The 23,373-nt window shown below is 34.3% G+C and overlaps 6 protein-coding genes across 6 annotated transcripts; 2 read left to right on the plus strand and 4 right to left on the minus strand.

Moving 5' to 3' along the window:
• Positions 1-7,807: 7,807 nt before the first annotated feature.
• Positions 7,808-12,035, plus strand: LOC106621406 (cytochrome P450 4p1-like). The gene is made up of 8 exons (XM_070107938.1): positions 7,808-8,110; positions 9,747-9,944; positions 10,011-10,092; positions 10,161-10,261; positions 10,719-10,980; positions 11,048-11,265; positions 11,335-11,649; positions 11,715-12,035. Exons 1-8 carry the CDS (start codon positions 7,912-7,914, stop codon positions 11,882-11,884), a joined length of 1,545 nt encoding a protein of 514 aa, XP_069964039.1. The 5' UTR covers positions 7,808-7,911; the 3' UTR covers positions 11,885-12,035.
• Positions 12,036-13,231: 1,196 nt separating this feature from the next.
• On the minus strand, positions 13,232-15,292 carry LOC106621401 (uncharacterized). Its single transcript, XM_014240255.3, has 4 exons — positions 15,141-15,292; positions 14,799-15,043; positions 13,550-13,660; positions 13,232-13,451 (listed from the first exon to the last, which is right to left on the minus strand). Exons 1-4 carry the CDS (start codon positions 15,276-15,278, stop codon positions 13,301-13,303), a joined length of 645 nt encoding a protein of 214 aa, XP_014095730.2. The 5' UTR covers positions 15,279-15,292; the 3' UTR covers positions 13,232-13,300.
• Positions 15,293-15,551: 259 nt separating this feature from the next.
• On the minus strand, positions 15,552-16,555 carry LOC106621408 (uncharacterized). The gene has a single exon (XM_036378265.2). The coding sequence runs from the start codon at positions 16,372-16,374 to the stop codon at positions 15,922-15,924; it is 453 nt and encodes a 150-aa protein (XP_036234158.2). The 5' UTR covers positions 16,375-16,555; the 3' UTR covers positions 15,552-15,921.
• A 727-nt stretch (positions 16,556-17,282) lies between these two features.
• d4 (double PHD fingers d4) lies at positions 17,283-20,374 on the minus strand. Its single transcript, XM_014240271.3, has 3 exons — positions 19,662-20,374; positions 19,186-19,455; positions 17,283-19,121 (listed from the first exon to the last, which is right to left on the minus strand). The coding sequence occupies exons 1-3, from the start codon at positions 20,050-20,052 to the stop codon at positions 18,268-18,270; spliced, it is 1,515 nt and encodes a 504-aa protein (XP_014095746.1). The 5' UTR covers positions 20,053-20,374; the 3' UTR covers positions 17,283-18,267.
• A 205-nt stretch (positions 20,375-20,579) lies between these two features.
• kune (kune-kune) lies at positions 20,580-21,886 on the plus strand. Its single transcript, XM_036378263.2, has 2 exons — positions 20,580-20,717; positions 20,780-21,886. Exon 2 carries the CDS (start codon positions 20,799-20,801, stop codon positions 21,591-21,593), a length of 795 nt encoding a protein of 264 aa, XP_036234156.1. The 5' UTR covers positions 20,580-20,717; positions 20,780-20,798; the 3' UTR covers positions 21,594-21,886.
• On the minus strand, positions 21,857-23,164 carry Josd (Josephin domain containing). The gene is made up of 3 exons (XM_014240259.3): positions 22,893-23,164; positions 22,672-22,843; positions 21,857-22,595 (listed from the first exon to the last, which is right to left on the minus strand). The coding sequence occupies exons 1-3, from the start codon at positions 22,966-22,968 to the stop codon at positions 22,241-22,243; spliced, it is 603 nt and encodes a 200-aa protein (XP_014095734.3). The 5' UTR covers positions 22,969-23,164; the 3' UTR covers positions 21,857-22,240.
• Between the last annotated feature and the right edge of the window lie 209 nt (positions 23,165-23,373).

Below are 23,373 nucleotides of genomic sequence, written 5' to 3' on the forward strand. Positions count from 1 at the left end.
TAAGGATTATGTGGTGGTATAATTATTTGCTAAACGGTTGCGTACAGATTGCCTTCTACTTTCTATTATCCTCTGATAACGATGAGTTTACACAATACTATTTATGATACATAGAACTTATAGATATATAGATATATTATTAAGTAGGTATGCATCAAAAAGTTCAGAATGGTGTGCGTATTGATTTCATTAATTTGTCCCTTTGCACAATCGGGTCATCCGATAATTCATGTGACAATTGAGATATCATAATTTAACTGCTACACTTATAAAGAAGGATTAATTAAAATTTATATATATATATATATATGTATTTATATTTGTTATCTGCAATATGGACTCTTTACACCTTTTTATACCATAATCACCGCTGCGTTAAGCTTGTGATGAGCGAACAGAATAATCTAATCACCAAGTGTATTGTTAATAGTTTAATGCTGCTGTTCATCAGGTGCCATAATTATTTGTCTGTATGAATTTATATTAAATTTATATTTTCTTTATCCAATGGCTTAGACAAAAACTGGCACTCTCGTAGAAAGATGCTGACTTCTTCTTTCCATTATAACATACGTGGACAATTCGAAGAGATTTTTAAGTAAGTTTTCAAATAATTTTATAGAAATATGCTCATACTTTTCGGTATAGTATAATTTTTTTTTAAATTTAGTTTGGAAGCTAGCGATTTAAGTTCTGTGACTTTAAACGAAATTATACCGAAATATGCACTCAACGCTATCAGTGGTAAGCTATAAATATTTAATACGTTTTATTTTCGAATTTAATCAGCAGAGAAACTATTATAGTGTTTTTATAAACTGATGTCCTTTTCTTGGATCTACAAGTAATTTTTATAGTGCGTTTAGCTCAGCTCATCCGGTGGACGAACACCTTCTTCAGCCATTGGGGCCGCATTTTCGGCAATTCGGGATCGTGTTTGCTCAATAATATGGAATAGTAGAGCCTTGTGGTCGTTTTGTTCTTTCCCTGAACGTTTGTAAGACCCAGGCCGCCGTGGTTATAACGTTTTCGACATATAGGACACTATTTACTGCAGCCGTTTGCATAGTTTTGACTATTCCTTGGTCTCTGGTATGAGCCAGTGCAGTCATGTTTCATAGACGGTCTCAGAATGACAAAGAAATTCATGCGAATTGCGGTTAAACAGCAGCGAAGTAAGCATAGGTGGCACTCAGCGCGCAGACAGTTTTTCATGTCCAGAATTGAACGCGCGGACTTTCGAATTATCTACTATCTCAGCTACCTCGCGCTTGTTCAAGCATCTGTCTGTCAATACGAAAGAGTGAGCGAATGAACTATATTTTCGAGTTATACTCCAGGAATGGTCTATAATTTTCTGAAACACAAAAACAGTTATAATCAAAACCGGTAAAATTACAAAAAGACCTTAGACAGTGAATTTGGGGTTTGGTATATTACAAAATTCTTTTTTCTTATTTTGGCTAGGTACTTTCGAACCGCGACTTTACTGAGTGTTATGTATATATTTTGTGAAATCCTTGACCTCGCTTTACATAGAACACATTGGGTGTCAATTAGATGATCAAATGAATATCGATCAATATATTTCCAGTTTCAAAAAAATCAAAAAAGTATTACTGATGCGACTTGCCAATCCACTTTATATTTTGAATCTCATATACAAAATATTTTTCGCGCACAAAATTTAGAAACCCATTTCAACTGTCTACAACTTCGCCAGCCAGACAATTGACAAGCGTCGGCATTTATACGCAGAAGAGCTAGCATAACGGTATGAAACTAAAATCCATTTCACAAACTTATAGTAAAATTTCAACTATTTGGTACTTTCCTTATCTTCAATACGAAAAAAAGATATGCCATGTTGGACACACGTTTCACGCTGGAAGCTTTAGCCAAATGACATCCTTTTGTTTTTGTGCCATTCAACGCAGGACAAAGAAATTGTATCGGTATGTTTTTCTCTCTCTCCATCGCATATGTACGAGTATGACTATATATCTTTTGGTAGGACGAAAATTCGTTATGGTGGACATTAAGACATTTAAAGCCTTCCCTTTTTATATCGCTTTTAGTACTCATTCTACTTGTATGCACTGTGGCCGTATCTTTAGCAAAATATAATGTATACAATATAAACAATATTAAAATTAAAATAAATAACTTATATTTTACTGTACCTATATATATGTGTATTGATCACTATTAGAAAAATAATGACAAATATTCTTGGATAGTTTGAAATCAAGTAATCGTGTGCATTTCCAACTTCTTCTGTTGTATCCATTAGCTGTGGCATCATAGCTGTCACTCACGGGATAAGTTCCGGTAATAATCAAAATCTATGAAATTTCTACTTACGTTAAAAGAAGTTCAAAATCGTCACCTCTTGAAATATTAACGATTTATTTTGAGGTTAGAACTGAGTTTCCGAAAGGAGGAAAGTTAAAAATGTTAACCTTAAAGACCATAAATAATATTATTCCTCACTATAATCACTATCTTATAATAAATTATTTATTTTCAAACGTTGTTATGTAATTCAATTTTAAATCTTTGTGCATCATATTACGCTCAAGAATGCAAAAAATATATATTTACATATTAAATTTAATTTTATTAATATATAATAATATTAATATTAAATACATTATTCAGACTGTAAAGAACATAAATAAAAACACCTAACCTTAAAGGTAACAAGTACAAAGAACGAATTATACTTTTTCCAGCTGAACGTCAACAACACGAAAAAAAATTTATATAACTTTAAGAAAATATATTAATATTAAATAGAGGTAATTGGTCAAGCAAACTTATATTATATTTTGATATGCTTAAAGTCAGGCGTTTTTGCGGAGAATCGTTCAAAAGTGTGTTTGTTTTTATCAAATATAGTAATAATGAGTTAACCCTTAAGCGACTGTGACTTTTTAACTGAACTTTTATAATTTAACTAATATTATAAAGCCCCATCCAAGATCTGCAAAGTAAATGCAGGATGCTGTTTACCTCAGGTCGATTTTAGAGAGCACAAGTTTTAAATTATTTATTTTATTAATAAAACTGTATTACTTAAGCAAGTAATTCATAATAATTTTAATGCATACTTCCATTTTAGATTTTCAGTTCTTCAGCACAATAACTCTGGGTACATTATTGACCCGTACTGACAAAAAAATACACTTTTACGTTTTTAATACAAATTTTTATCGTCTTCAAAATAGGCTCCTGAGCCAATACAAGCATGCTTATGTTTAATACAATTTTCCATGCCCTTTATATGGTATATAGATCTTCGGCCTAGTAAGGGTTAGAGCCAATAGATTATGTGGAGTCGTAAACCACACTTTGGGGTGTTTCGAAAGAGTTTTGGACGCCCTGCTCTCAATGTGTTCTCTCCAGCTTTAGATATTTGACAGAGCTCGAGAGTACAACAGTTCTAACCTTCAAAGAGGGTGTATTTTTATCTTATTATAATTTATATCTTATTTGCAATATTATTAGCTGCAGATAGCTAATAAGCAATGGCACAATCTTGATTTTATTATAAGTTCCATGCAGTTTCAGTTGCGATCTTGACTTTCTAGCGAACATTTTACTTTGTTAGTTTGCATTACTTTGCTTAATTCTTGTTATTTGAATTGTAACTTATACGTCATGGTGTACTGGACGTTATTGATTGGTGCGATCATAATCGCATAGCTATACAAACTAAATAAGGATTATATATGAATCAAATCAAAAAATCATATGTGAAACGTGGCCAACCTTCCAAATCAACGGGAAAGCGAAATATCCACGAAGCTAACGCAATGTAGTGTTTTTCAAAAGTTCAGCTTTAGTTTCAAAAGCAGTTTCTAAACGCCAGGAAGGCTTCCGTCCCTACACAAAATCTATTGAATAGAGAAAAGTTCACTACACAATACAGTTTCTGGTAGAAATTCTGTTATCCAAGGAACAAACTCCAAATTAATATCGAGTTTTTATAATAGTTAGGCTTTCAAAAAAGTTGCTCTCGAAAAGTTAAGTTGTGGATTCACACTTTCAAAGTATCTAGTATCTTTAGTGAGATCATTTCTAATTTAGACTTTGCTAACTTATATGTATACATTTTGTAAAATGCTTTACCTCGCTTTGCAGAGACCGCACCATATCCAGAAATGCAAGAACGCTGCTATCAATAAGTACTTCAACTTGTTGACGGTTGGTTCCGTGCTCTTTTGAAAATTGTCTCTAAGTTTATTTATTATACTGTAAGAGATGATTTCAACTAATTGGAAATTCAGCAGCTAGCGAAATTGAAGTATTTGGAGACCCTTCGTCTACACCCCTCAGTGCCAGTTATAGCGCGTGAGACTGCGAATGAAACTCGTCTAGCCAATAATCTAATATTGCCGTAAGGTGCACAAATTTCTATACATATAATATGTATATATATATATATACCCTTTAAAATTTAACGTCTAATGAAGGATCAAGATATAAAGCTCGAAGCCGGTTAATTGTAAGGACACCAAATGTCATGTAAGTTAAACTGGAAAAAAGAGTTTAAATTTTATAAAAGTTATGTGATCTTATGTTTTAATGAAGGAGTTATTTAAATGGCCAATCTTCCTAAGCAATTTTGAAAAATTCACAATTATTCTCTAAATTATTGAGTATTGTTGTTAAAATTGTGTAAGATGATATACTAGTATAATGTACATATTATAAATAATATTAGTTTTAAAATAAATTATTTATATTTTATTATTCATTTTTAAGAGTTGTAAAGTAATCCTGTTTGCAAATTATGTACATCATATTGCGCCTAGTATTCAAAAAAAAATATATTTTTTAGTAAATACTGTTTTATTCCGTCTGTAAAAAAAATAAACGAAACACGCCTCACCGTAAAAGAAAAAAAAAAAGTTTGCATGACAAATCTCGTCTTGTCACCGGCAATAATGCATTTGATGAATGTAAGGTCCTCAGCTACGTTTCAAGCGCCGTCTGGCAAAAGATTCTGGTCATTTGGTACGAGTCTGGAATTAACACGATTTATACCCAAAATGGTGGAATCGATTCATAAGAGATGTTGAGATCGTCTGATGCCAACATGACTATTTTTTAAATTGGATGGACGACTCGCATGAAGCAAGGGTTAAGTAATGCATTCTCATAAAATAAGCTACTTTAATGAAGTTCAACAGTAAAATTTGTACTAACTAGAATTCATACCTTAATAGTACCTATACCTATGAATGGCGGTGTACATATGTAATTAAAATGTATACAATAGTAATTCGTGCTCATTGCTATCAGAATACTGAGTACAAATCAGTTATCACGCTCTTGTACACCTATTAATTATCCAATTTTAAAGCTCTCTTATGAACTAAAATAAAAAAAAACTTACATTTAAAAAAAAATACAATTGTTTATTATTTATTTACGTTACAGTTTGAGCAGTTCTAGATCTCGACGCTTAAAAAACTCTCTTGACTGTTGTCATGACTCGGCTAATGCCGCACATATGCGAATTGTGCCCATCGCATCGGTTGGATGGGAGGAGGAAAATCGTTAAGTTAATAAAATTAAACATATATTATAGTCACCGATAAATATATGAATTAAATATTACCCAGTCTATCAGGGTCAAAGTTCCAATAAGTATTCATAAATTAATGGAATAATATGGTTTGCATATTACGAAAATGACCACACTCACTTTACTGCTTAACATAACCATATTTTTCTTATTATACTTGTACTCTCGCAACATTTCGCTAGAGAGAGAACAAAAGTTTTGTTGCCCTAAAGGTTGTTTGTAACACCTACAACCAATAGACATAGATATTAAGTTATACATATATATGAGTATATAAACGATCAGGATAACATGACGAGTTGAAATCCAAGTGACTGTTGGTCCGTCTGTCCGTGCAACGATAACTCAATAATTAAATGGGTCGGAGACATTAAATTTTACACCTTAGATGATACGGTGCGGCTTCATGTGGCCATATATCGTATATCTGGACCTCAGTGCCTATGGTTAACTTTTTACTGTTGATATCAGTAAGGCTGTGAGGTGGCTTAATGAAAGTTAGAAAATATCTTTCACTTGAAATAATATGTCACAATGCTACAAATAGATAACATCAGCTCAGTACTTGACTAACCCCTATGTATATAGTAGAAAGATTTTCGAACTTTTTTGCCGTCATAGCGGCAATATAAATGGATTATAATGCTGCACAAAAATATTTCACATAAAATTTGGATTATTTAATCAGTTATATGTGATTTGCTATTTTATGCATTTTATAACTGCATATAATTTATTTTCAATTTTTTGTTGCTTTATTGTCTTCTATTTTTAAAATCGTGTGAGTAAGTATTGTTGATTAACCCACCGAACCAAATGTAGAAAATTCTACATTTTTAGTGAAAATCTGATATATTAGCAGCATCTCGAAGGCGAACTTTGAAAAAAAATATCGAAAGTTTTAACGAATCGCTTTTTGTCAATGGTAATAACACAATAGAAATTGTACAATTTTTCGATCTTCAATTTTCGATTTTATTAGACTAGAAAAGGAGGTCGAGGATACTGTAAACGGTGTCGTAATTAAAAATTTGAATAATAGTTTGAAAAAACATTCAACAGAAATTTTGTTCGAACAAGAAGAGGTGGAGAAAATTTTCCTATCACCAATTTTAATCGCATGTAACGAGCATTTCAACAAGCAATATCTTTTAAAATATTATGTATTATCTCTGACTTAACTTTTTATCGATTCAGGGCGACTTTGAACGAACTGCATATAACCTAATAATATGTATTGCCTTTAACAAAATTATTAAATAAGTTAAACGGCTTTAAAAAAGTGCATATCATTACACAGTCAATATAGTCGGCTCAGTAGTGGGTGCAAACATCCCTACAAGAAACTGCTGATGGGTTCACCAATTAACTCACATTTGTTTTGTCAGTACTGACGTTTAATTTACCCGGCAATAGACCGTCACTTTTATCGTTAAAAAGAGCCCCTAACGATTTATATTGCTTTCTAATGATAGTAGTAGTAAGAATGTGTAAGTATGAGATAACTGCATTCTTTAGTACTGTCACCACTGGCAGTCAAATGAACAGTAAAATGATTGTTAATGTTTACGATTTTTGCAAGGGAAAATTGTGTATACGTCGAAAAGAGACAGCACACATTTTTATAGGAGTTTCGAGAATTGTGAAATACCTTTAAAAAAAATAAATAACGAAGGAGTTTTCAAATATAATATACGTAAATTCTTATTAAATTTCAAATAAAATTATATTTTTTCATTTTTATTTAGACATTTTTGAATTTCGAAATATTCATGAACTGAAGAAACACGTACAGCAGAGCTTTTGAGAGTAGCAAGCATCGAATTAAGGCAAAACTTCATTTCATAATTTATTATTTCATTATATTTTTGTTGCACTCCTTTTTTATATATATGTATATTATCATAACTAATTTAAAATAAAAAAATTTTGAATTTATTAAAGAAATAAATAAACTCTTAAGAAAATGATAGAAACTTTGTTCTGGACGCTGATAAAATTTTTTCAGCTGTGACTGTCATATTACCGGTCAGATGACTGTCACTGTTGTTGTAGGGATACGAACACACATATACATAGACATGTGTATATCTTATCTGCAATATTTTGAGTTGTGTATTATGCACACACACGTCGATAAACAATGGCGCGGCTCTTGATTTTATTATTAGCGCTCACCAGACTTTATTAATTCTATACAATTTCAGTTGTGATCTTGACTTTCTAGCGAACACTTTAGTTTTTTGATTTTCCTTAAGTCATTTTGTTTGTTGTCATTGTGAATTTGCATTAATTTGAATTGTAACGCATACGCCATGGTGTTCGGGACATTAATTATTGGTGCGATCATAATCGCTTGCCTATACAAACTAAATAAGGATTATGTGGTGCTGACATTATTTACTAAGCGGGTACGAACAGTTGACGGCACTCCCTTGGAGAATTCAGTGGCGCTCCCCAAAGGACTCACAATATTTGGCAATGCCTTCGATTTTGCATTAGCCTCTGAAGGAAGTGAGTTTGTGTGTTTATTTAAAGTTTCAGAAATTGCTGATTTCTTGAGGGATGAGTGTACTATGTTTATAGAACGCATTGCTAACTCATTACCACTACCAATACTTACTAAAACGAGAGTTGATATTGAACTTGAATGAAGATGTGTATACACTTTCAGCTTTATTCAACATATGCAGACTTAAAAATGTAAAAAATATTTAAGAATATATATTTCTTATATATTAATGTCATTACACAAAGTAATTTAATTTTTTTGTTTTTTCAAATTTTTTGTATTGTATTAAATTTACAATTTTACAGTAGTTGTGGTTGTCTTAATCACTGTTCAGTAATTTTATCAAAGTTTATATAGATTATGTATATAAACATGTAACTTTTAATTGATTTATTACATCATCGTCGATGTAGTTTTTATTTTACAAGTTGATGATTGCTGCTAAAATATATATATAATAAATATGAATATTTTAAGTTACTGTAAGAAGCACAAATAGCGCACCAACATCAAAACGTTCTGAGTATGTATAACTTAAAAAATGTCGAACTTTACGATAAAGTTGTGAGTTGCTACAACGAACGTAAACTCAACCCCAAGAGCTAAGTTTTGAATAGTGAGTAGACCAAAAAAAAAAGAAATCTGAAATCAGTATAATAGGGATTTATTCGTACTCAGAGCAAAACCATTATTACTTAATTCACTTAATTTCATTAAAATATCATACATTGTGAACGACATAAACGATTAAAAGTTAAATGAAAATTCGGAAATCACTATATAGGGTGTATTGGGGCAAGTATATAGACTGATTGCATTAACTTTAGACATTATTAAATTGTGCTCGAAAACATGTTTCTACAAAGTTTTAGGAAATAGTCCACACATTGACCGATATATTCGGTATAAAATCTATTAGAACAACGTAAATTATTGAATATACATATATATTCATTCTTTATATAGTATATGAGAGCTAAAGTAATTCGAGAACCGATTTGACACATTTTCAGCATTAAACTTAATATTATCTCATATTATACGTTCACTTAAGTTTGCCAACACAACTTAGATCTTAACCAATATATTCGGTATAAAGCCAACTTGAGGTCTGAAATTCGTAAATTAGGTATATTTCCCCTTTTTTAGCACCAAGACACATTATTACAAGGAAAATATGTTCTCTAAGACACTCAGATTCAAATATATGCTATTTGATGGTCTTTATAAGTTATAATTCGATTTCCAAAATTTTTAGATGTGAAATGTCATACATTGAGGGCACTATTTGTACAAAATTGTATTCGGATATCTTCAACTTAAAATGGCATTATATAAAAAATAGGTGCGGTTGTGATCCGATTTCAAATAACAGCTTTCTATCTTAAATTAGAGCTTAGTTATAGCACTTTATAAGTTTTCGCCTAATGTAATTTTGTGGGCGTGGCAGTGGACCGATTTCGACCACACCTTCTTTCAGTACTAATTAACACGTGTACAAAGTTTCATTACAACATCTTAATTTTTATCAAGTTATCACAAACAGACGAACGGACGCTTTCAACCGGATTTCAACTCACCCAGATCAATTTTTATATGTAGTATATAACTCAGTATATTGTTTAAATTTCCGTGCAGTGTTCGACTTCTTGCGAAAACTTGCTGCGGAAATGAAGCGCAGCTATCTACAATATGGACTATTCAGATCTTTCTACAACATAATCACCGCTGAGGATGCTGAGCTAGTGATGAATGATCAGAAAAATCTGATTCACAAGGGTGTTATTTATAATTTTTTTGTGCCGTTCTTGAATAGAGGACTGCTGACGTCATCAGGTACAGCATTTATTTGAAAATTTGTTATTTGGAGTAAATATTTGTTTAATTCCACCAATGGCTTAGGCAAAAAATGGTACTCTCGTAGAAAAATGCTGACTCCTGCCTTCCACTTTAAAATACTTACACAATTTGAAGAGATTTTTAAGTGAGCTTTTTTAAGCGTTAATATATTGTAAATAAATATATTTACATATGTATATACATCTGTTTCAGAGAAGAGAGCAAAAAATTTGTGGAGAGTTTGGAAGCTAGCGATTTAAGTTCTGTGACTTTAAACGAAATTATACCAAAATTTACACTCAACGCCATCTGTGGTAAGTTTTAAAAAATAATATATATACCTTCAAATACTTTTTAGTGATGAATTTTAATACCAAAAATTATCCGAACCCGCATTTGTAGGCAGTTGGCTATTACATAATTTATTAATGAGAAAATGAAAAATTGCCATGAGGCATGAATCCATATATGATAGTGAACGAAACTTTAAAGTCGTCCGGATTAAATTTGCTCAGATCCTAGTAGAAATTCTGTAATCTAAAGAACAAACTCAATATTAACCTCAGCGAGTTTTCACAATAGTTAAACTTTCAAATAAGCATACACCCAAAAATTATAGAACTTGTCGTGGATTCATGTTTTTAGATTTTTATATATCGAAACGTGGCTTACAATTTATTAGGTCTAATAAATACCAGTTCATCTTAAAGAGATCATTTCTGATTTATATTTTACTGACTATTTTGTGAAATGCTTTACTTCGCTTTACAGAGACCGCATTGGGTGTCAAATTGGATGAGCAAATGAATGCTGATCAATATCGTGGCAGCTTCAAAATGATCGAGGAAGTATTCTTGATGCGATGCCATAATCCGTTTTATATTATAGATTCCCTATATAAAGTATTTTTAGCACCTAAAATTAAGAAACACATTTCAATTGTGCATTACTTCTCCAGTGAGATAATTAACAAGCGACGTCAAGCATTCGCGGAAGAACTAGAGCAGAGTGAAGACAAGGAGGACAATCAAGGGTAAGCCGTTTGAAACAAAATTTCACAAATTACTAATAAAAATACAACCATTTTTTACCTGCATTAGCTTCTATACGAAAAAACGCTACGCTATGTTGGACACACTCTTACGCGCCGAACGCGATGGCCTCATTGATCATGTGGGTATATGTGAGGAAGTGGACACATTTATGTTTGAAGGCTACGACACCACATCGATGGCGCTCTTATTTTCACTTATGAACCTTTCACTATATCCAGAAATGCAGGAGCGTTGCTATCAAGAAATACTTGATTGCGTTGAAGGTTTGTGCCCCTTTCGCTTGATTGTCGCTTTGAGAATTGCCTTTAAGTTTATTTCTCACTCGCCAACAGATGACTTGAGCCAATTGAATATTCAGCAGCTGTCCAAATTGCAGTATCTAGAGTGTTTCATTAAGGAGACGCTTCGTCTATACCCCTCAGTGCCAGTTATAGCGCGTGAGGCTGCGAATGAAACTCGTCTCGCCAATAACCTAATATTGCCGAAAGGGGCTCAAGTAACCATACATATAATAGATATACATCGAAGTGCTAAATACTATGAAAATCCGAATAAATTTGATCCGGAACGTTTCACAGCGGAAGCGTCAGCCGGACGACATCCTTACGCGTACGTACCATTCAGCGCAGGACAAAGAAATTGTATCGGTATGTATTGAAGACTTTAGTTTTCTTCAAATATGTACTATGTAAAATTATATATCTTTTGGTAGGACAAAAATTTGCAATGCTGGAACTTAAGACGATTTTAGTTAACATCATAAAGACCTTTAAAATTTTACCGCTAATGAAGGATCAAGATATAAAGTTGGAATTCGGCATGATTATAAGGACACCAAATATCATTAAAGTTAAATTGGAAAAAAGGAGTTTAAAGTTATAGAAAGGAAAGAAAGAATTTTTAGATGATCAAGCTATTTGTATTGATTTCAATTTGTTGTAGTTTTTTCTTTATTTAAGTATATAATAGAATTCGGTATACATATATATTTCTATCACTGATCAACAAACATATAATGTTTTTAATAAGATCTCAAAATGGTGTGCTATTAGGCTCAGAGAAGCTGGGCTTGTGAAGAGGTCCGAACAAGGACACGCCGCAATTCTCTCCTCCTTCAACTGCATTCCTGAAAATTTGGATCACTGCGTCTCAGCGGCCTCTCGAGGCGGCTCTTTCTCTGCTCATATCCCGACGAGGGAGATGTGGAGGGAAAGAAGCCGCTGGAGAAGAGGCGCGGTGAGCTTTTTCACGGATGGGTCGAAGCTAGGAGGGAAAGTTGGAGGGGGGGTTTTCTGTAAAGAGTTCTCCGTCAATCTTTGCTTCAGGCTACCGGACTATTGTAGCGTTTTTCAGGCGGAAGTGGCCGCGATCAAGGTGGCGGTAGAAGTACTGTTACGTAGTGTAGCTGCGTTTAGAGAGGTGAGCATTCACTCCGACAGCAGAGCGGCAATACAAGCCCTGAGTGCGCGAACCGCGCATTCAAAGCTAGTCAAGGAGTGTCTGTCCACGCTAGAATTAGCATCAGGCTACTTCAATATCAGGCTCGTTTGGGTGCCTGGTCACAGCGGAATCGCTGGGAATTGCAAGGCCGATGAGCTGGCCAGGGGGGGTACCCTTGCCCCGCTCACATCGGAATGGGATCGAGTTGGTTCTCCACTAACGTCTTGCATCCTGGCTCTGGACCAATGGACCTCGCATGCGCTCAGCAGACGCTGGTCGACGACCCGCTCCTGCGCGACTGCGCGATCCTTCTGGCCGAGAGTGGATCGCAGGAGGTCGGGGGATCTTCTCGCCTTGAACAAAGTTCACCTTGCTGCCTTGGTAGGAGCCAATGGGAACTCATGCGGTGCGGCTTAGAATACTACCCGATGGCAGTTGTCAAAGCTGTATGGAGGAGGGTGAAGTGGAAACATCCCGACACTTTCTCCTCCATTGTCCGGCTTTTGCTAGGCTGAGATTGAAACATCTCGGCAATCATACTTTTGGCGGACCAAAAGATCTGGCCGAAACAGATATTGGCCGTCTCAACAAGTTTGTCATAGGCACAAAGCGCTTTGTCGACATGTAAGGGTCTATTGATCCGGCTCATAGGAGTTTTGGGTACCACAACGGACCGGCGTTTAAGCTGTCCAAGTGTGATCCTTCTTAGGATCGACCCTCTAACCTAACCTAACCTAACCTAAGGTCTCAAAATATTATAAATTGAATGAGATAAATAATTTTAAAATATTCCTACTAAAATGGCGCTTAATAAAAGTTTTATTTTAAAATTACATGTGAAATTGAATATTTACACTTTCATGATTCCACTTTGAGTACACTTGATATCCAATCCAATATACTAATTTTACAATTGTAAAAACCACAATCACCAGAAAGTCTACCGATTTTCTCTGCTTCTATGTATTGAACACTTTGTGACGTCGCTTGGTCAACGGAGCTGCTGGGGCTAAATAAACATTATTCATTATTTTCGTATTACTTTCTGGTACCCAATACCCAATATACAAGTATGTATTGTAAATAAATAAAAAGTGACATAAATACCTCAGCAAAATATGCATAATCTGTTCGAAGACACCATGAAGTCGCTGAAAACTTAGCGAGCTCGCTTCACATATCGCTTTAAGCACACATTCCGTGCCGCTATAGCCGTAGCTTTAATAAAAGAAAAAATTTTTTTTTTTTCTATATAAATAATATACAATATAAAATATATAATTGTTATTTTTATTTCTATAAAATTTTTGGAAAGTGGAAGTAGCCGCACCTTCTAATATGTTTTATATGCATACATATCCGATAGTAAAATGCGAACGGTTCCATCACACAGTGTAAGCATGGGTAAACATCGAATAATAACCACGCCCATTCCACTATAACGGTTATGTTCAAAACTACCTAAAGAGCGATAACTTGCTAAATAAAACGGATACAATTTCACAGTAAAGATGGTACGGCTACGTTAGCGTTGTAAACACCATAAGTCGATATAAAAATTGGATAATATCACTTCTTGTTTAAAATCCATACTTCAGCCACTATGCGACCGATTTCATACAAATTTGGTTTTAAATATTGTTTTGACATCTTAAATTTATAGTTTGATAATTTGTGTAATTGGATTCCCATATAAAACATATTAAATTCTGTCAGATTCTATCACTCTACACTATATAAATGAATCTCCAATTAAGATATCAATTACATGTTACAAATATAAAAATTCGAAATAGGACTATAACTTTTTACGCCACCAGATGCCGACTTTTTACAGAAAATATGGTTCCGATATATATTAGTGATATTCTGACGAATCTCTTTTGTGAAAATAATGATCTCTTGTACCAAAAATAGTTTACGTCGGGTCAATATTTTCCCAGCCTCATATATCTAATATAAGGATTTTCATACATTTAGTTAAGTTTAACGCCAAATGTTAATTAAAGGTATCAGTCCAGATCTTTCCCTAGCCCTAAAAAACCCTTGTAATAATTTTTGATTTTCCGGTTGACGTTAGAATTTGTCAACACCTGAAAATATCTGCTTAGAGCGGTACCGCCTCCTAGGAGCATCAAGGGATAATTCTTGATTACGTCGACGACATAGAACAATAAACGGACCAGACTAATATACCGGCGATATCGGAACACTATAGCGTATAGCTGCCATACAAAATAACCACACAAAATCAAGCTAAAGATCTTTTCAATCCCCTTTTTATGGTGCAAGAAATGATATTATAGAGAGAGTATTACAGCTTCGGTAAAACCGAAGTTAACGTTTTTTCTAATACCTATCAAGTCGCTGAGCAATGCACGAGTACAAATTCCAACGCAGCTTCGATGATCTCGATTCCCAGCCATAACGATCAAGATTAACATGATATGTAGCATTGTATTGACTTTTATATTCTGGATAAAATGTATTTTCACGATAATTAGTAGCGTTAATGGGAAGCAAAAACTGTGCCTTCAGGGCATATCCAACGGTAAGAGATTCATACTCCAGATCCGCTGGTATGCCAACGCCAATAATAAACTAAATATAAAATTTCGTTAAAAAAATTAATATTTACTAAAATGAAATATATTTAGTGCGCGTTGATGTTATCAAAAGGAATGTGCTAATTACTTACAACCAAACGTGTAGGCGCTTGTTGCGGATATATCAGAAACCGCTTACTCCTTAGTAATTTAGTGCTGTCAATCAGCATATAACTGTTGTTGAGTGTGACAAACACGAAAACCCAAAAGCATAGAGAACAACCAGCCATTGTGAACAACTCAATTCAACTAAAGCCTTAGTTAAGCCAATCATTAATGTAGAGATTCTATACAGAATTTCTTTCTGTAAAAATGTATGCATGTTTATGCGTATATTTATGCTTTAACGGGGTGCAACATGATGCTGCCAAGGTGAGAATGCTAATTGCATGGAAATGACTTCACACTTGCGCACTAAACGACGCTTTTACTCCATTGCCAACATCTGTGCCAACAGTTAAATTTAACACTGCCTACCTTGGTGTTGATTAAAAACGTTTTTTTTTTTGTTTTTGTTACATTCATGCCACCATTTATTTGCGCGAGCATTCAAACTAGTAGATTTTTACATATGCCTTGACGAAATGAAAACAGAAAAAAAGCTAGCTAAACATTCGTTGTGTGTATGAGCGCATGCGCGCAACTACACACTTACATTACAGACATTGTAGAAATTATAGCGAATACATAAGATAGCTATTAATTATTTAAAAATATAGTACACTAGGAATTTGTTCGTCCATTGAAAGGAAAATAACATTGATCGATTACACATAAACGTTGTTGTACTAGCATTTGCAAGCCCTTATGTGCCTGGTACAAATGTTATGAAAAGCATATGTGTGTGTGTGTGTATGTGCAATTAACGATAATTTAATAGTTGCGCTGCAGAATGCGTCGTTTGGCCTGATCCTCCTCCGTTTTCAAGCTGCTCTTTTTCACATGCAACTGCCAGGCGTCGCTCAATTGAAAGATATCGACCAGTGTCTTGAAGGACACGCTCTTCTTGGGGTTATATTGACGCTGTGCTTGATTGCGACTGCGCTGGTGTGCATATTGTTGCGCCTTCTGCTGTGTGCATTCCAATTGTTGCGACGACGCGTCGGCAACACTTGCAATGCTCTCTTGCTCATATTCTTCCTCTTGCACACACATATAGTTGGCGGAGTCAGCTTCTGTTACACAACCTTCGTCGCTTAAAATTTCTGTTGATACAGTTTTCATATCTTCTGATTGTACATCTTGTTCGTCATCATCTTGTGCTTGTTGCAATATCTGTTCTTCATGCCGTTGCAATTGTTGTTGTGTTTGCGTTTCGTTTTCCATAATAACTAAGCTGCTTAATATTTGTATTTCCGAATTTTTTGTTGATTTTATTTAAAAAAAAAAGTGTAGAATTAAACAACACAAATAATAATTGAGTTCATGAAAAGCAATTTTTTCAAATATAAAAAAAAATTGTTCGAGTTCAACTGTGAAAAGTATAAATGTTACAACAAACATTTACAGAGCATTTCGTGCTTGTTTGTGTGTATTCTCAATAGAAAATTGTGCTCAATCAAATTTTGAGATTTGAAATTTAAATTATTCGGCTCAAAATAATGGTTAGAAAACCACTTCTTGTAATGATTTGTTATTGTTATTGTTTCTAATATATTAAAATTGCAATAATTCGTTATTGCAACAGCATAATTATACACTGCAGTTTGTAATAAATGATCAGAATGATGAGCTGAGTCAATTTAGCCATGTCCGTCTGTCTGTATGTACAATAAGTTGTTGAGATATCAAACTGAAATTTTGCATAAGACCCTTTCTCCCGAAGAAGCTGCTCATTTTTCTGAACCGCCGATATCGGACCACTATAGCATATAGCTGACATACAAACTGATTGATTAAAATCGAGTTCTTGTATGGAAAACCTTTGTATTTGACGAGATATCATCACGAAATTTGGCATGGATTATTATCCAAGACAACAATACAATCTCCGCTGAATTTAAGAGAAATTCAGATCAGACTACTATATCATACGGCTGCTATACAAACTGAAAAATCAAAATCAAAATAAAGATCTTTGTATACCCTTTTATGCTTTAAGAAATACACCTGAGAAGGGTATTAAAGCTTCGATGCAACCGCTGTTAGCGTTTTTTTCTTATGACTTGGTAGCTTTAGGCAAAACTTTACAAACACCACAATTAACAAATAAAATTGTTGAGACGAAACCAAGCTTATTGTGTTGAAAGTAAGGATTTATTCTTATTAAGCTCATTGGCGACAATTATGAGCGTATATTGCAATAAATATTAATGAGTTGCATTATATACCCATTGATGCGTACTTCCAAATGTTTATATGTACTGTTACATGGTTGTACAGTTGAATATTTATCATATTGTAATTAAATTAATTTAAATAAATTTGCAATTATTGCCCAAAAACTTGGAAGAGATTTTGAATTTTAGCAAATTAAAGTTATAAACTTATAAAATGTATATTTATTTATAATTTCGCATAATTCACATAATACACTTACAAGTTTACTGAACTAAATACAATTTGAGATTTATTGAAATACCATTTTCGTAGTTACTTTTACTGATCATATATGTATTTATCAGCCAATTTTAATATGATTTTAATATATATGCACATAGAAACATATAAAAGCAAAATATTTGTAACGTACCTTAAACTGGACTTTCCAGATACAATACTATTATATACTCACGGTTAAAAGTTGCTTAGATTAGCGGAGGCATAATGGGCATTATGTTATACGACTAATTATAAATCTAAAACACAAAAAGTTGCCACTGTATGAATCTTTTGAACTTAAAACTAAGCTAATATAAAACAAAATTACATGAAAGCTCTTAAAAATGTTGTGAACTTAGTTGGCGGCGTTAAGTTGTTACCTGATGTATATTTGAAAAATAAAATTATAAAGGAAAATATTATTAAAACAAAAAAATGTAAGCAATGCAATATGACGTTACTTTAAGTATTTCTATGCGACAATACTGCACTTTTAACTTAAATCAAAAACATAAATGAGAAAACTGTATATATGTATATAAGACCAAGTCGCAGTGCTCCGCTTTAAACAATTTCGTGCTCTTAATTCAACTCAGTCTATTTCCATTGTTGCTATTTACTGGAAGCGGTATTTATTTAGTTGGTTTATATTTCGTTGGCCATTTTGCTTAAGCTTTATTATTTTTCATCTTTATGAAACTCATCCATGCAAAGTTTGCAGCTCCACGAACCTTCGGGTGGCGTTATTAATGGTGGTGACAAACAATACATATGATAGCCACGATCACAATCGTCACAGAATAACAATTGATCATCATTGTCTGAAGTGCCACATATAGAACAATATTTGCATTCGATGCATTGCCAGCGATAGCGTTTGACCGAGATAATCATATTTGGGGTAAACTGTAGGCAAGACGGATGACCGGAACGACCGCAATCCGAACATGACACCAATTCTTCGGGTAAATTTGTCTTTTTGTTCTCACGCTGATCACCCAAACAGAAATCGCAATAAGTTGACGGCGTTGCTATCTCGCGATCGGCACGCAGTTTGTTTTTAAGATCTTTCTTCACGGCACCACCAACTGTTACAACTGGCGCAACAACACTTGGAGCAACTGTCACAGGCGGTGTGACAGTTGGTATCGCGGCGACGCTTGTAACATTACTAACAGCACTTGTACTGGGTAGAACAGGCGCAACAACATCATTAGTAACAGCTGCAGTAGTAGCCACTACATTCGGTTCGCTTAATGTTTTGTCGAAAGTTGTGCCCGCACCGCTCGGTGCACCAGTAGTTGGCATAACAATTGCCGATTGCGAAGTTTCATCATTTGTACCAATTGGTGAAGCTGAATTCGAATTGCTAATTTCCATACTGGAAGCCACAACACTTGCTGCAGCCGCCACAGCAGCAGCCGCGGCAGCTGCTGCCGCTGCTGTATTTGCATTGTTGTTGTTGGCATTGTTAACGCCACCACGTCGACGACCACCACCTTCACCATCTGCGTTATTACGCCGACGACTGCCTGCAGAAGTAATATCATATATATAGACTTTTGAAGTTTTTTATTTCAAAGCAACTTTACATACCGCCCCCTTTACGGCCACGTTTTGGCGTGCCATCAGCAGTTATTGTACTCTTGCGAGAAGAGCGTGAACCCCGCTTACGTTTACCACGGCTGCTGTACGACTCATCGTAGTCATTATCTGATTCAAAATCTTCTTCAAAATCGTCGACATGGTGATAGTGCGACATGTCAAGGTCCTCATGGAACCAATCCTTTTCTGGATTGGCATGTGAATCTTTGCTGTCATTATCACCTGAAGCACTCATGGAATTGCCATCTGCTGCGACGATTGCTAGCAAGTATAAAAGTGGTAAATTAATTACAAAAACAATTAATATAATTTTTCTCAGATAAGTAGAAATTATAGCGAATATTTACACAACAAGTACAGCACGGAACTTTTATTGGCAGACTTTTATTGATTTTGCTTTTTGCTATTGCAATCGGCTCAATATAACAACAAAGTATTTCAAAAGTCATACATATAAATACGCCTACCTGCACTTTCCGTTTGATAATGATCGCGTCCTGAGGTATTGCCAGTGGATTGATGGTAGTGAGGTTCACGATACTGGTAGGCCCGGTAACTATGGTGATGATTAAGCAAATACTGGCGTTTCGGTTTGCGCCAACGTGCTGATGGATAGGTGTATATTTGACCGTCACGAAAACCAGGCATACGTTGACGTTGTTTCATAAATAAAGCACAATGTGTCTGCGCAACACCAGTTTGTGGGTCCAAAAATGGCATACGTAGACGACGTTCGATACACAACCGTGTATTGAAGTTTTCGCTATTTTCCAATATTTCCTTGTAAGCTGAGTCATTTAGAAAATTCTGTATTTTCTCAAAATTGTTGAGATTTACAACTTCAATTTCGGAAGCCATTATCCCTTTTACTCTGCTTTTGAATTAATTTTTGACAAAGTTGAATGGACTACTTTTACGTATCTTTGTATGCGTGTGAATCTGTGTGTTTGCACAAAACAGTCTGGCAGATATCGAAGGTTGTTTTATAGCACCTTCGAAGTGTTTAATCGTCCGAGACGATACCACTAATTCGGTTACGTTTTTTAAAACTCTTTTAGTTACAATATAAAAAAAGCACAATGTTTTCCTTTTAAAAATACATTTTTCACTTCTGACAAAAGTATACCTTAAATAAAAGCAAAAAACTTCAGGTGCGTCTCTAACAAAGCGAGTACACAAAAAAAACACTGAGACAAGCTGCCATATCTTTTACAGATTTATCCACAGTTTTGCGAGATTATTAAGTTTGGTCCTTTGGTTTTTGGTTAGTGCCCAAAATTGTCGATATAAAAATATAAATACTATAAATATAAAATAAATTTGAAAAGTATTGAAGACTACTTCCTAAAATTTAGCACAGATATTATGATATACGTTCTCTGCAGATAGGGACAGTTACAAAAGAAAGGTCACGTTTTTAAACATAAAATAGAAACTTGTTAATAGGGCAACTCTCGACGCCAGTGTGTCATAAAATTTTTGATTTGGGCGTGGAAAAGGAACAAAAACAATTTTGTTTTCTAGTAAGATTTTTGTTTTCGTTGTAACTTTATTGTAGCATATTTAATTGGTATTTGTTTTTAAGTTTGTGATATATAACCATCATGGGGGCCAGTAATCGCACAACACGCATAGCTGTTGGAATTTCGGCTATATCCTTCATATTGTTTCTAATAGCATTCGTCACACCCTACTGGCTAATCACAGATGGTCGTATTGACAATCCTCGCTTTACAAATCTTGGACTATGGGAAGTGTGTTTCCGTAATTTCCAAGATATACATCGATTCTACGATACCGTGTTTAATGGATGCATGTGGGTATTCGAAGAAGAATATTACATTATACACGATTTTCTTCTACCAAGTTTCTATATTGCTGTGCAAGTTTTTGCTACACTCTGCTTCGTGTTGTGTCTCCTCGCTTTGCCGCTGACATTATCCTTTTTGCGTACCTCTCGTGACGACGACCGTTATGTATTCCTGTTGTTAACTATTGGATCCTGCCAAGTACTAGCTTCTTTATTCGGTTTTATCGCCGTTGTAATATTCGGTGCGAAAGGAGATTCCCGTGATTGGATGCCAGGATGGCAAAACAATGACATGGGCTGGTCATTTGCCTTAGCTGTGGTGGGTGGCGTCATGTTATTACCAGCCGGTATATTATATATAGTGGAAGCGCGACGTGAACGTTATCGTCATTTAAATGAAATAAGTAATCGTGATGTTAGTGAATATGGCGGTCCCACAGATGAGTTTTACCAACAACAGGCCCAACAATATTTTGCACCTGAACCAACTAGGCCTAGGCGTCCACCACCTGGTCAGAGTACATCTGCCGCTGCTGCTGCAGCAGCTGCTGCACTACCCAAAGCAGGCGGCTTACAAACCGACATCTGAGAAATATTTTAGTAAACTATAAAAACAAAGAAATTTAATAACGAACATTAATCTCCAAAATCCGTCCATTTTTTAGTGAGTGCGTCAAAATCATTCCACGTTACGTCTAGTTTTTAGTCAATTAGTATTTTTACTCCAGTACAAGTATATAAAAAGTGTTTTATAGACATATATAAGTCCGTTTCGAATAAATATGTAGAAATTACATATATTTTAATTTAAAAACCTAAGAAAATATGCGTCACATTCGATACACAATAAACTTGTCTTTTATACATTATTATATTCGTAAATTATGTCTTTTATATATAATTTTTACAGAACTCTAATAAAGATTTTTACATACAAATTTATATATACAGTTATAGTTTTAATTCAGTTAATTGAATGATACGAAATATTTGTATAGTTGCAATTGCGCTTTTGTTCCATACTTGTACATTATTGGTTTCTGGAGTTACGCAAAAGTTTGTTCGAGACTAATTATATTATCCTTAGAATTACATGTAGAAAATAGTATCAAGCAGTGAGTGAAAACATTTGAATTGCACGAAAGCCGTTGACATTTTAAGCTGTCCATTTTACTTAATATTTTTCTAAGATGAAAACGACTAGAGCCGACTCAAAAAATTATCTCATTTTTACCCTTAGACTATATGGTTGGAACCATTTCTGTCGCTTGGCGGTTTCGCTTTTGTCTCAGATTTCAACCAAATTACATTTTGCTGTTCGCTAGACGCTGACGTCTTCTCAACTATAACGAACAATTCCCGCTTGTTTGTTTCAAGTTGTGCCCTCAGATAGATTAGTAAGTCAGTCTCGCCGCCAATGCATTCGGGCTCCCGCAGTTTCGAGTCTAAATTGTAGTACTTGCCATCGATACGACGTATGGCTATCCAGTGACGTTTTTGCAATGGCAATGTGACAAATGCGAATTTGTAGTCCGAAGGCACGTTAAGAATGAAACCGACAATTGCATTCAAATCTATGCAGGACGGGTCTCTACACATGTGTAAATATAATGAAATAATGTTGTAAGCAAACATTTTTGTTAAACTAATTATTATTTTGCATTTACTTGCGTTTGTCAAACCAAACTGCTTCGCAGTTCCGCATTTGCAGTGCCGTCATAATAACATTAATGTCATAATTGCCTAAACCCAATGGTGAACGATGTGGATTGATCCAAACATTTGGACTTAGATCGTTGCATATTTGATCCAATTGTTCTTTAGTGTACGATTGCTGACCTAAAATAGATGTTTTAGTATGTTACGTTGAAATAACCGAATATATTACCTTGGAAAAGATTATTAAGCGTATGGAGCGCACATAGCTGACGCGTCTGTCTTTCGTGGTAAATATTTGTTGGCATTATCGGACACTCACTCGCTACTTAGTGATACTTAGTTGTCAATATCTCATTGATTAATTTGCATTTATTTACAGTGCGTAAATTTTTGTGAACTTTGTTGTCCTCGTCGCTTTACTTATATTTTTATTTATTTTCTTCGTTTTATTAGACCTAAAGAGTCATTCATAATTTTTGTACAACTAATTGTGACTTTCAACCTATTAAAAAGAAGAAGCATGTCCTATTGTGAAAAGCAAACTACAACAGTGATGGAAAACGCTTTGTTATGGAACAATTATTAATTATGTTTTTTAATAAACAATTTTTTTTTTAAATTGTGAATAAACAGCTTTTAATTAACTGATTTCAGTACGATTCTTACTGACGTTCCCTAGAGTTTCCTTAAGCTTATAAAATATTCAACTT

Source organism: Bactrocera oleae, chromosome 4, assembly GCF_042242935.1.
Source record: "Bactrocera oleae isolate idBacOlea1 chromosome 4, idBacOlea1, whole genome shotgun sequence".
Lineage (NCBI taxonomy): Eukaryota > Metazoa > Arthropoda > Insecta > Diptera > Tephritidae > Bactrocera > Bactrocera oleae.